This window comes from Tenrec ecaudatus, chromosome 6 (genome assembly GCF_050624435.1).
Source record: "Tenrec ecaudatus isolate mTenEca1 chromosome 6, mTenEca1.hap1, whole genome shotgun sequence".
In the NCBI taxonomy this organism is placed as follows: domain Eukaryota; kingdom Metazoa; phylum Chordata; class Mammalia; order Afrosoricida; family Tenrecidae; genus Tenrec; species Tenrec ecaudatus.
This window is the reverse complement of record NC_134535.1, coordinates 116353233-116367489: the sequence shown is the minus strand read 5'-3', so window position 1 is coordinate 116367489 and position 14257 is coordinate 116353233. Positions and strand designations below refer to the sequence as shown.

General features: G+C 41.9%; 1 protein-coding gene across 1 annotated transcript in view; it reads left to right on the top strand.

Moving 5' to 3' along the window:
- PTPRO (protein tyrosine phosphatase receptor type O) overlaps positions 1 to 14257 on the top strand; it is a 113746-nt gene that overhangs the window by 17578 nt on the left and 81911 nt on the right. Inside the window, exons 4-7 of the mRNA XM_075553329.1 lie at positions 2691 to 2843; positions 3713 to 4174; positions 6378 to 6539; positions 10540 to 10736. Of these exons, the coding sequence (XP_075409444.1) occupies positions 2691 to 2843; positions 3713 to 4174; positions 6378 to 6539; positions 10540 to 10736 (974 nt within the window). The remainder of the gene's footprint in view (positions 1 to 2690; positions 2844 to 3712; positions 4175 to 6377; positions 6540 to 10539; positions 10737 to 14257) is intronic.

Below are 14257 nucleotides of genomic sequence, written 5' to 3'. Positions count from 1 at the left end.
GTCTCTTGTCATATGATTTTTGCAAAATACTCTTCTCTCCTGCTCTAAAGAGGTTTTATAATTCACGATTTGACCTATAAATGAACCATTACAAATAATTATTGTACCATGAAATCTTGTTATGGGGAGGCTTAGGTCATCTGGTTGCATGCCGTGCATACAGCATGAGAAACATTTAAATTGTTACTGAATGTTATTCTTGCTAAAGCTAGCATGTCTGGTGCAAGACTAAATGCAAACATACCTGACTCACCTAAGCACCTACCTAACCAAATCCTTCTGGGTATGTTAAAAAAGGGTTAAAAAACATCTTTAGGACTTGCAAGCTTAAGGGATACCCTTCGCAAAGACAGCAAAAAGATTACCCTCAAACTCAAAATACACATGCTTTGTATAAATTTAACTGTATGACAAGCTAAATGATTGCAATAATATATGGAAATTGGTTTCACTGTTTTGACTGGCTTGATGGGGAGGGCCCCATCGGGAGATGAGAGGAGAGAGCCCAGGGGAATGCATTCCTCAAATCATTCCAAAGAATAAAGTCATCATCTCCCTAGGCAGATGATGATGATGATGATGATGATGATGATGATGATGTGTGTGTGTGAGAGAGAGACAGAGACAGACATGGAGAGACAAAAGCAGAGCTAAAGACAACAGAGACAAAAGCGAATTCAGCTGCATTGAGAGAAGATCTAAGTGAAAGAACTTGAATACTGTCAAGACAAAAACACCACTGCAGGGCTCGTGGAGGATGCTATCAAAGCCCTGACCAGAGCTGGGAACAGACAACGATGGAGAATGGGTAGAAAGCACACAAAACCAGTTGCTATCATATGGATTCCTGGGAGTTTCAGCATAGAACTGCCCTCGATAAAATTTTAATTTCCAAAAATAGATCACCAGGCCTTTCTCTCCAGGTACCTGTAGGTGGCTTCAAATCGCCATTCTTTAGTTAACAGCAAAGCACATGAACTGTTTACCTCAACTTCAGTCTGCCCTATGCCCACGGCATGGCATCTGGAAGTCTGTGGCCAGGACTTGCTGCATTTACAAACTAGCGTCTTCAGAGGATCTCATGGGTGAGATCCTGTTTTAAACCATTCCAGTGTGTTTTACATAAAATTCCACAAAAAGAAACATAGGCACCACAGACTTTGGTATTCTTTATTTTCAATGAAAATAGATTTTCTGAAAATTAGTAAGACCATATTTATTGACTCATCATACGCAAACACAAGTTCATCAACGAATAACAAGCCATCACTGAAAGAATTTGCATTGAGTTACAAACCATGATTTAAAAATAATTTCATCAGCTCCCATTTTTTAAGGTCAATACAATTTCTTAACTATTTCTAATTTTTTTAATTCAATAAATTTAATTTCCTTTTCCCTTATTCATTTTTAACTTGGATTGAATTTTTCAATGTGTACGGTTTTCTTCAGTGGTTTCCGTGCTAAATCCAAATTTTTATTTATTCTTTCTTTGTGCAAATCCCACCTGCCAATTAGCAGAAACACTGATTGATTTTAAAGGAAGTTTATTTTAACAAGTGCACCTTCCTGAAAACATGGTTTTTTGGGGTTCAGAAGCGGAGTGCTGGTCCTTCTTCCTAGCCTATTCTTAGTCTGAAAGCTCTATTGACACCTGTCCACTGTGGGTGACTATCCTGATATTTGAAATACCAGTGACAAAGCTTCCAACGTCACAGCCACACTCAAACCACGACTGTGCAATACAGCAAACTGACTTACAAATCATGGAAGACTCAGCTCAGTTGTCCATTAGTAAGTGGCATGTAGAATATACTGAGTCTGAATCGAGTAATGGAGGTTGTTGAAAATGAAATGGGACACAGGAAGGTGGGCATTAGTCAGCTGAAGTGAACCCATATTGGCCATTTTTTCATTATACAAGCTTATGGTCTGCTATTCTGGGAATAGCAAATTAAGAAGAAAAAGTGTTTCATTTATTGTCAAAAAAATTTAAAAGGTAAACATTTTCAAGATCCATCCTAGAAGACGTTAAAGATAATTACCAACTTCTGCAGTCTGAAATTAGCCAGAAAAGCAACCAAGATGCATTTCTAATTACTGGTGATCAGAAGAGGAAAGTTGGGAACAAAGACACAATGGTAGCTGGAATGTTTTGCCAAGGAGATAGAAGTAAGTCTGCAATCACATGAGAGAATTTTGCAAGACCAAAGACATATTCCACAGAAGTACATTCTTTCAACCACATAAATGGTAACTGTGCCTGAGCCCCACCACATGGAAAATACAGGAATTATATCAACCACATCTATGAAAAGAGACAATAGAGAGTCTCACTGTCATCAGTCAGAACAAGGTCAGGGCTTACGACCAAGATAGTGCAGGATTAGAGAGTGTTTCATTCTTTTGTACGTCAGGGTAACAGGTTGATATAAGCTGGAAGCGACTCAATGACTCCTGACAACAATCTTCTCCATTTAACACCCTAAAAGTTCCTATAATTAAAATTTAACTCTAAGCCCACCCAGTCTCCACATGGACACTGGTCTTTCCGTGGGAGTCTGAGAAGTTACACTTTCATTCCTACCTTCCTCCTAGTTTGTATTTCATTATTGATTAAATTTAGAATGTTCAATCTGTGTGTGGCCCTTAGATTATATATTTAACATAATTGATTTTTCTCTTCACAGACTTCTTTAAGGGAAAAACAGTATTCAATCACTGGCTCCCTGGAATATGTTATAGCAATATTACCTTCCAGCTGGTGTCCGAGGCCACGTTCAATAAAAGTACTCTTGTGGAATACAGTGGTGTCAGTCACGAGCCACAGCGGCACAGAACTGGTGAGTTTTCTTAAGTGTACAATTTAATAAGTATATACGTGTGGGTGTAGAGGTATATGACAGCCCAAAGGAAGTCCATGGAAGAGATAACGTCTGAGCAGGTGTGTGAAAGAAAGGTGGATGCTAAGTGTTGCATGAAGAAATCATTCATCACTTCCTATCTCTAGAAAAGTAGGCTTCCATGCACTATAAAATTATGCCTCATTTTATACTCATGTTTCATTTCAGACAGTAGATGTGTGAAGTCATCAAGCCAGCCTGTATGTGACTGTCTCTAGAGACAACTCATGTCCAACTTTCCTTCGTGGAACTCTGTCTCTTGGACCCCTAAGAACTTATGGTTACTTTCTCCTGAACAAATTCCAGGCATAGAGATTTAGGTCTTTATTTTTTTTAATAAAATTGTTATAAGCAAAAGGATGTTTGCATAACTGTGCTACCCATTGCTATCAAGTCAGCTCTGACTTCGAGTGACCCGCTATCAAGTTTCTGAGACTGTGAGTCTTTATGGATACAGTCTTATCTTTCTCCCACTGAGTAGCTAGTGGGTTTGAACTACCAACCTCGTGTTTAGCCATCCAATGGCTAACCCATTGCTTCACAATTAAAGGCTCTTTGACTGTGCTACATAAACGGTTCCATTACCATTTTGACAAGATAGTGGATTTGAAGTGCTACTGGTGATGAGCCTAACAGGTATGCATCACGCACAGAAACTTAGAAGTGCGTCCTCTTTAAATCACAATTGTTCTTTACAAATTGGAATATATATTAGAAGTAAAATGTCAGTCTCCATATGTATCTTTCGCATTAATCACTAGGTTCGAGTTAAAGAAAATACATGCAGGTGAAAATTCTGTCTCTTGCAGCCCCTTATCCCCCCCGAAATATTTCAGTTCGTATTGTGAACCTGAACAGAAACAACTGGGAGGAAGAGAGCGGCAGTTTCCCAGAGGAATCCTTCATGAGGTCACCAGAGCCATCTGTGGGAAAAGACAAACTCTTCGATTTCCCGGGCGAAACTCCTGAAATCCCCTCTAGCAACATTTCCTCCGGTTGGCCGGATTTTAACCTCAGTGACTCCGAAACTACATCTCAGCCATACTGGTGGGACAGGGCGTCTGCAACTGCTGAAAATGAAGACGAATTTGTCAGTGTACTTCCCATGGAATATGACAACAACAACAACAACAATAATAATACACTCAGTGAGAGTGAAAAATCACTATCAGGCTCTTTTGCTGTTTTCCCTGTCCAAATGATATTGAGCTGGTTACCACCGAAGCCACCTACTGCCTTTGATGGGTTCCATATTTCCATGGAAAGAGAAGGTAAAGCCATAGCAAATGGGGGTGGGGTGGGGAACTGAGTAATGATATAATAAAAGGCGGTTAAAAGAACTAAAACAAAACCCACTGTTATTGTATTGATTCCAACTCATAATGACCCTGTCGGACATCGTAGAAATGCCTGGGTTTCCAAGGTCATACATCTTTGTGGGGACAGACTGCCTCGTTTTTCTCCTTCAAAGCAGCTGATGGATTCAAACTGCCATCCAGTCAGTTAATAGCGCAATGCTTAACCCACTGCATCACCAGGGTTACTTAGAAATGGAAAGGGAATTTATTTTTTTTGTTAATTTGAATTTAAAAAGAGATGGAAATGACTTCATACCTAAAAAAATGGTAAAGAGAAAGAAGAACTTGATTCAATACAAAATACAGACTGAGACTAAAACACAAAAATGGATAGATTAGACCAAAACTCAGAAGACTTTGGTAATTCATAAATTTCAGGCTCTTGATAATATCATGTATTATTACCCAACATCTCAGATAGCCAGGATGCTGAGAAACACCTTAAAGTTGAAAAGATGTAGAATTAAAGACCTGCCACCACAATAACAAAGTATCATTGAGAAAATGCCTGTCTTCATATATGCAAATTTGCCAAACAAATCTCTGGTGAAAATGGCTACTTCTGCACAACCGTGTCCTGCTTGTCTGGCTTACCTGTGCCCCTTAGAATATTAGAATATGCCCCGCTCGAGCGCTCACCAATCTCAGCTTCCCCAAAGAGGAGCTACCAGACAAGAGAAAATACATTGCATCTGCTACTTTCACAACTGTTACTTCATTAAATCTGCTATTCCCGTATCCAGCATCTGAGCTCCATCTTTAGCCCACTGGTATAGTGGTTTCGCATTATGGGCTACTAACCATAAAGTCAGCAGTTTGAAACCACCAGTCACTCCTTGGGATACAGGTAAGGCTCTCTACTCCCATAAAGCATTAACAATCTCAAAACCCCACGGGGCTCTTCTGCCCTGTCCTATCGGGTCACTATGAGTCGGAATCAACTCAAGGGCAGCAAGTGGGATTATTAAAGGTAGTGTCATGGCATTTGGCAAATTTGGCCCACAAGTTATAGTGAATGGTTTGCTTGGTAGGTTTTTATGATTATTCACTGTTAATTTTAACAGTAGCGTACTTCATTTTATGCTTTCTAGTCTAGTAGTATACATGGCAAAAATTGCCAAGTTATCAAAATTTGAAGTTCAAATGACAGTCTTATTTTCAGGGTAGGTACTGAGTATCATGTAGTCTCATATAGACAAATTATTCACTGCTATATTAATAGCATGTGATACAAAGACGTGTGGGTTCCTCTTACCTAGATGGAGCAATCAATCAAACCCAAGTACCGTATGGAATTGAAATACTTTGTCGTTGCCAATTATTTGACACAAAAATGTTAACACTTGCCTCGAATTATTTTCATTAGAATAATTTCCTTAATCTATAATTTATTTTTCTGTTCCCCAATATGTTCTATGGAAAACAGGGTCTCTGTGACTCAAGACATTTTCTCTGCCTAATTTTAGGACGATCCAGTAACACCTTTACCAGCCAGCAGCGTGTTCTTTCGAAGGCAATGGTAGTCACTTACTGATGGTAATGACTTCAAAAAAGCCATAAGCAGCAGGAGATGAACTTTGAAGCCATGCAAATCATTTTAACTTTTCAAAGGTTCTGGAAGCAAACAGATGAAGGAAAAATTATTGCAAATGTCAGAAAATACATCCCCCAAAATCATCATGCAGACATTTCTAGTTATTCAATACTACCATCAAGAGATTATAAGAAAGTCGGTTCTGGCGATTTGTAAAAATTCTTTATGTCCCGAGACGAGCAGGTAGACAGTGCCACCTTCACCTAATTATGTATTTCTATTGTATGCAGGAAAATCTGTCTAGATAACAGTACACCAGTGTATGCCATGTGCATGCATCCCTGCTTTCACTTTATTTCGGTAATTAAAAATATGGAGAAAACCAGTTGGAGCTCCTGTTCATCTAGGCTGTCCAGTGCCTTTAGTTCACAGGTGCATTTCAATTGGACAAAAGGAAGAGAGGCACATAAAACTATGCGGTGTTTTGTTTAGTTTTTTTCTAACGAACTGGATTGTCTATAGCCAGGGTCCTTGCAAGTGTTCATTCATCCACACATATTCTCTTTTTTATATACGATTTAGAAAACTTTACTGAATCTGTGACAGTGGGTGAAGAAGCACACGAATTTGTTGCTGAACTGAAAGAGCCTGGGAAATATAAATTATCAGTGACAACGTTCAGTTCCTCAGGATCTTGTGAAACTCGAAAAAGTCAGTCAGCAAAGTCACTGAGCTTTTATATCAGTAAGTATCTAAGAGATTGTTTCGCACCTACAAGGGAGCTGGAACACTGAAACACTTGAGATTAATGATACCCAGGTGTCAATGATTCATCAGAGTTTAAGGATCCTGAGAATTCTTCAAGGTCAAGGAGATGCTGAGATCCAGAAAAGTTCTGACAGCAGAGGTAATATACGTATGTCTGATGGCAGACAACCTGCCCAGGAATTTCATTTGAGGACTTAAAAAAAAAATGATGGCGATCGTTGAACATGTATTAACTCATTCACGACCAGTGGGGTTTAGAGTGCTCACATTCATTTGCTTCCTCTGGGGTTTATTGGGCATCTGCTTTCCCATTGGCAGGGGAGGTGGCCGTCAGAGGGGACCTGTCTAACTGTCTACAGTGGAGAGACATGGGCAGATCACCAATGACTGTTTTTACAGACTTAGGGCTGATATGAGAAGAGTCACAGTGGTGCCACATTGCACCGATAACCACACGCTCAGAGGTTCAAAACCGCCCGCTGCTCCTAGGAAGAAGAAGAAACTGTCTGCTCCCATAAAGGCTGACGGTCTCAGAACACCAAGGGGTACTTCTCCTCTGTAGGGGCTATACCATAGACTACAGGGTAGAGTCTATAGACTCTATAGGGTCACTGCGAGTCCGAATCCACTCTATGGCAGTGGGTTTGAGTTTGGGATGTGTGTGTGTGTGTGTGTGTGTGTGTGTGTGTGTGTGTGTGTGTGTGTGAGAAATGCCATGCTAGTGGTATAATTTTGTGAAACATTTGTCTCTTTTGGCTTTTTGTTGCTGTTGTTGCCGGACATAAGCTCTGTGAGTGTATTTCTGGGTGCCTGTGTTAGGTTTAGAATTTGCCTCTCTCATTCATCTCAACAAGGATTCCATGTTCACAGAATTCTGTATTTTCAGGTACCTGAATTGCACACACTGACAAAGGATCTGGAAGGTAGTGTAGAGCCAGCCTATAGGGACAAGTGTGTCCCACATAATTTTACCTCTGGAGTACAGAGCATCACGTATATCTCACATAATACAACTCAAACTCTAGTACATTTGTTTCCTGCATAATATGCATCAAAATGTACACATCATGAGAACATTTCAGAAATGTTCCTTGATGTTTGGTATACATTTCATTAATGAAAACACATGGTATCAAAGTGGAAAATAATTCGGTCGTGAAAGGGTTAAACTGACCTTCCAATCCGGTGTCCATACCCAACTGTTTGAAAAATGAAATTTTTGTTAGAGCTCGTGATGAAACTTAATATTGTACAACCGCGTGCATATTCTCAGCATTTACTGCAGCTATATGTAAGTGTAGAAGATCCAACTTGCTCACTGCCATCAAATTGATTCCAACTGTCCTATAGGACAGGACAGAACTTTCCCTGTGGGGTCGTGAGACTAATAGAAAGCCTGTCGTCCTCCCATGGGGTGACTGGTGAACTACGTCCCTTGTGGTTTGCAACCACTGTGTCACCAGGGCTCCGAAGATCACACTGGAAGCCCCTCAAAGACGTGCTGGCCAGTGTCAGGGCAGGCAGGGCTACTGACTCTGAGGAGCAGGAGCAGGAGCAGGAGCAGGACACGAGTTGGCCTCTACAGGCTGCACAAATGCCGCATGTGTTTGTAATGTGTGATTGAGTTAAACTGACTATATCTACTCTAAATTTGAGACCAAAGATGAATTGCCTAGTTGATTGGAATTTAAAGCCTCTAATCAACAGAAAGAACCAACAGAATGAAGCGGATAAAAATTCCTTTCAATAAAGGATGCCCATCCTACACCCTATTGCCTTCTCCAAAGTTAAATTTTCACCTTTTAGGAAACTAATCCTCAAAAAAATAAAAACTGGAGGAGAAGGGGAGTTAGAAGGCAGGAGCTCCATTTATTTAACAGATTAAAAGTATTGAAAATGGTCTGTGAATTTTAGGGTACAAAAAAGGGCCCCAAACTCAAATATAATTTAAGGAGAACTTTTAGTAAGTTTAAAAAGGGACAAAGATGGAGACACATCATTGGATGAGGGAAGCCATTCGCATGAGGCCCTCGGAGGATTTACCGTGAGGACACTCATGAAATTGAGGCCCTGAATGAAGGAAACTGTCATAAACTCATGATTGATGACAGAGAAGACACATCATAGTGGCAGATGAGATACAGAAGCAGAAATCAGACTGGTTGGGACATGTCCATTATGTTAGACAGACGAGCTTACAAGATGAGCATGGAACCTTCAGACCAAGGTGGTGAGGGTGGGACTGACGGGTCATGACCCTCTGAGCCCTTAGACTCTCCTCATTTTGATGATCTCCATCAAAGACACACCAGACAAGATCCTGAGAGACTGCCCCTGTCTGGCTAGGAGGGGCAGAAATACTCACTCTGCCTATGCATTATCTACAGTCCTGCTCAATGATCAGAAGAAAGCCAGTGGAGGCCTAGTCTGTGTGGGACTTCTGCCAGTGGGTTTGGGGTTTTCACTACCATCCATAACCTTCTGCAAATGAGTGCTTAGAATGTACGCTCTAAGACATGTGCGAGTTGTACTTGATAAGTGAAAAACACTGCTTAAATGATTGAAAAATCCTTTAACACATAGTATCTTCATAATTGCCTGGAAGATCTTTCAAGTATGGGAGATATGTGGTGTGATAGCATTTGAAAATGAGAGTACAGCATTCAGTTCTTCCCATAAGACCCGTGAGAGTGCTATCTTCATTGAGTTTCAGGTGCTTATTAGCTCTTTGACATTGGTCTGCTCATTTCTGTCTCTGGACCTCTGTTTCCTCATCTGTAAAGCAAGGCATTGTACCACTAAAGTTATTTCTAATCCTAACGGTAGATATGTACCCATTTGAAAGATGCAAAGACAAAGGTTTGGAAAAGTTAGGTCGTTCACCAAAGTTGCAGTCCCTGCTAGGGAGCACAGGTGACCCGCAGGCCCTATCTCCACACAGTGCTTCCCTCTCTGCGTGCTCCATGCTCTGACACGAGGGTGAGGAGCATGGACTTTGGAACATCACTTTCTGGGTGGCAATCCCAATGCTAAGGTATCTCTAAATTTCCTGAGTGTGACGCTCCCTCACCTGAAAGATTAGGTAATAATAGTACTGGTCTCATGGGCTTGTGATGGGAATTAAAGGGTTAAAATGTGCCCATGTGGGACTCCTCAGCAGAGCCACCTGCCTTTGCTCCTCATCCAAGCCAAGGAATAAAGCTTTATTAGAAAGGGAGATGTGCCTCTTTAGCAAATAAAAGGAAGCCGCGCATTTGCATTTCAACGGGGAATCTGGGGGCAGATAATAATCACCTTGACATTTCTTGAGTCCCTACTAAGTGTCAGGCACTGAGCTAATAATCACTTTAGAAACCTAAGAGCACAAGTGTAATGGTGGCATTGCGCTGCAGAGAGTTTATAATGAGCATCCCACCATGTCCTTCAAATGATCACCCAGCCTGTGCCATCTTCTGTTAATTAAGCCAGCCCCGTGCCTGTTCCTTCTCTAGTACGGTCACAGCCGGCCTTTTTGAGCCTGCCGTTGCCAAATGTAATAAATTCATCACGCAATGGTGTAGTACAGGCTAATTTGACTCCCAGCATAACGATTTCTCAAAACCAAGGGAAAGGCGTTATAAAGAGATGAAATGCCACACCGCCACCCCCACTGTGTCTTAGAAAGAAGTAAATTCCCTCTGGCTGAGGTTGTAAAGGAATCATCTCAGGTGCACATGATAGATGAAGTACAGCTCTCTCTCTCTGGAGAATTATTTTTTGGTTGCCGCTGCTTCTGTTTTTGTTGAGGTCAGTGTGAAGGTCCTGGAGGTGAGGGTGTGAGCGAGGTGAAGAACCTAAAGGGCTTACTCTCGCTGCCAGTCTTGCACTGAATATCTTTGTAGGGCCAAAAGAAAGCAACGTGTTTTTAGAACTTGAATTGTTTTTCTCCCCCAGCTCAGCTTCAAATTTCACTTGTGTGCTGATTTAAAATCCGCAGGTTCTTCAGGAGAGTGGATTGAAGAATTGACCGAGAAGCCCCAGCGTGTGAGTGTGCACGTTCTTAGCTCAACCACGGCCTCGGTATCCTGGGCATCTTCCCACGAGAACTACAACAACACGATCGTGTCCGTGGTGTCTCTGACCTGCCAGAAACAAAAGGAGAGCCAGCGGCTTGAAAGGCAGTATTGCACTCAGGTAAAGGCCGGTGTGCAGAGTCCTAGCCACAGAGGCAACAAACCGAGCTGCTGTGCAAGAATCCGAGGTAGAGGCCCCCCTGGGTGGGTTGTAAGCAGTGTGACCAACAGCCACGGAGTGTGTGGCAGTGGCACTTCCAATTTTCACTGGAGAGGAATTGAGAAGGTTGCCATCTTCCTTTCCCCTTGAGATTGGTCATAGCAGATCCACGTTCCTTCTGCCGCCGTGTATCTGAGTGGCGTCCACAATTAAGCTCTCAACTACCAAATGAAAGGTTGGGGGTTTGAACCAACCCGAGGTCCCCCCAAAGACGGAGTTTGCCGTCTGCTTCTGAAAGGTCGCAGCCTTGAGAACCATGAGGATTCGGGCTGCTTGCACACACGAGGTCTCCATGGGTCCGGCATCTCAAAGGCATCTAACAATGCTACCACCGCCGTGTGCCAGGTTCTAGGAGGCATGTTGGACATCTAGAATAGTGTCATGCCCTACTCTCTGCTAGCTCAGGGTCTAGCGAGGAAGGGCATGCTTGAAACCCGTGAACACTCCTTGCCAAAGCTGTGCACTATATGAGAGCTTGGTTAACAGCAAATGACCGAGAAGCCTTTGAGGGCATTGAAAGGACGGCTGAACAAGAGTCCTATGGCTCGCAGGGGTCATGGACTGAATTGTGTCCCTTCCTGAAATCGGTATGTGTCTGAATTCGACCCTGTGTAGAAATAGGAGTCTTCTTCTGTTCTCCTAATGAGGTGAAAGCAAGGTAGTGGGGTCTCAGACCCAACCCCTTGGAGTAAGGTCTGAGAAAAAGGAGAAAAAGGCATGGAAAGACATACACCCATCCAGTAAGAAGGTGCCACTTTAACAGACCTCTATCAGCCAAAACATGTCAAGAAATCCCTGCATATCAGACGCGGAGACCAGGGTGACCTTCTCTAAGCACAGACCGTGCACGCCTCTGCCGGTGTCCTGCATTTGGACGCCTCGTCTCCCAAACGGAGACAACAAATTCCAAATCTTTGAAACTACTCACTTGGGGTACTTTTGGTAAAAGAGCACTAGGAAACGAAGACGGGAAGATGAAGGCTTGTTAAATGGACAGAACTTCTCAGAGAAGAGAACTCAGCAAAGGGTTTGGGGAGAGGGCTATTTTATAGTTGGGGAATTTCTCCTTTTCTTCCCTTCCTTTGCTTTTAATTCTAATTGTATAAGTAATGATGCTCCCTAGGGGGGGGGGGGTCAAAACCTAAAAAATATGAAGTTAAAAAACCTCCCCTTTGAACAATACCAACTGAAAAGAGATGTGAAGCTCCCCCAGGCCTTGCACAAGCAGAAGATAGCGAAGCAAGTCAACACAGTGTGCAAATGCCAAGTTGTGTGCCGAGCTGAATGAATGCACACACCCAATTGTCAGGCCTGCGTGAAATTGAGACCGAGACACCAAGCGAGGAGTGAGCTCCCTGCTGCCCGTAATGCCCAGAGGGAGGCCGGGGGCCAGTCCTCTTTTGTTCCGTCTGATTTTTTTTTTCGTAAGATTTTTTTTTCTTGGAGTCTAAAATTCACAGCATTGTCTTCTCTAAAAGTCAAACAGAAAAGTGGGTGAAGGGAGACATCGGACCGTGTAAGGTATGACAAAATAATAATAATTTATAAATTATCAAGGGTTCATGAGGGAGGGGGAACAGGGGGGGGGGAATGAGGAGCTGATATTCAGGGCTCAAGTAGAAAGCAAATGTTTTGAGAATGATGAGGGCAGCAAATGTACAAACGTGCTTGACACAATGGATGGATGGGTGGATTGTAATAAGAGTTGTACGAGTCCCCAATAAAATGATTTTTTTTAAAAGCCAAAGAAATGAATTCACATAAAGCCCCCGGGAAACAGCAATGAAGGTACTAGATTTGCTATCGGAAATATGTTAGGCAGGTTTCCTTTCCTCTTGGGAACCCTGAGTGTTGCGCGAATTTCAAGTAGGGAGAAATTTCAAATTGATAAACTCATAAATCCTAGGCCTTTGACTTATTAGCTATTCTTAGCTATATTGGGGGTAAGATCTTGGTTTGAATTAAATTAAGTAGTAAATAGGCTAAATTAAAATTAATGCTAGTTCTCACAGCACCCTGTACAGCTTATTAGCTCCCGTCCGGGGGCATAGCAAAGAGTACTCACTCTTTATTTTCATGGAAAAATATTTCTCTCAAAAAGCATGATGTGAATTTGTTTTAACCTTTTTCCGATTGTTTCAGTCCCTTGCTCATGGTAGTCAATCAGCAAACATCTGTGAAATGAATAGTGCCTGGGCCACCTCTCAGAAGGAATAGCATCCGCTGTCAGGAGCAATAGAACGAAATGGTTAGAAAAGGATGATGGAAACATATGTACAAATATGCTTGATACAATTGATATATGGATTGTTATAAAGCTGTAAGAACCCCCCAAAAATGATGCTAAAAAAATCATGACTTGAAATTTAACTACCAAGGTACAATTCTTCCTCGCCCTATCTAATGTACAAAGTATGCATCTTTTGCATAGAGTCCAAAGACTAAAGTTATAGGCATTGTAAATTATAAATAAGGAAAACATGAACTGGAACAAAATCTTGAAATGCGAACATGAAACTGTTAAGATTTATAGGCAAACCCACGGTTGTTGCATCAACAGGGCTCCAAAGGCTCGCACAGAATCATAGATTTCAGAATTAGGAAGCATCCTATAACAAAAGTATGCATATTTACTTTTATATAGGATCTACTTTATCTAGGACTATTGTGTGACAAATTATACAAATAGATAATAACCATCTGACAGAAAATAATTAATCAGTCTTTTGCCTTTAAAAATGCAGAAACAGTAGGCCCAGCAGGTCAAATATTTAAAGACTTGCTCAAAATCATGCAAATGGTTAACATCAGAGCTGAGACCAGGACCCAGGTGATCAGGTGTCTGACATCCTGGTCAGTGCTGTTTCTGCTGGATCACATGTGCAATCTCGGCTGAGTCATCCTTGCTGCGCCTCTTAATTGTAGCGAGAGGAGTGACTGAGAGCACACACTGCATAGTGAGACTTGGATTTTAGACCTGACTTTGACAGGTTACCAAGCATCCAACCTTGGGCAACATCCCTCACTTCTGTAAATCTTACTGTCTTAATCTGTATGATACCCAGCCCATTGTCATTGATTCCGACTCAATAGGACTGAGTAGAGCTGCCTGATATCTGTTTCAAGACCTAGTCATTATAGAAAGTGGCCTGACTGGTGCTGTGGGTTAAATATTGAGCTAACAACCACAAAGTCAGTAGTTCAAACCCACCAGCCCCTTTAATGGAAAAAGTTTGACCATCTCAGACACTCTCCAGAGGGTCAGTCTGATTTAGAATGGAATCGGTGGCAGGGGGTTAATCTTCATGAAAGCAGACTACCACAGCTTTCTCTCGTGGAGCACTTTAACCACTGAATCACCAGGGCTCTTCAAGAGGAAGAAACACACTGTACCTCATAGGGGTGTCACAAAGATAAAAAGG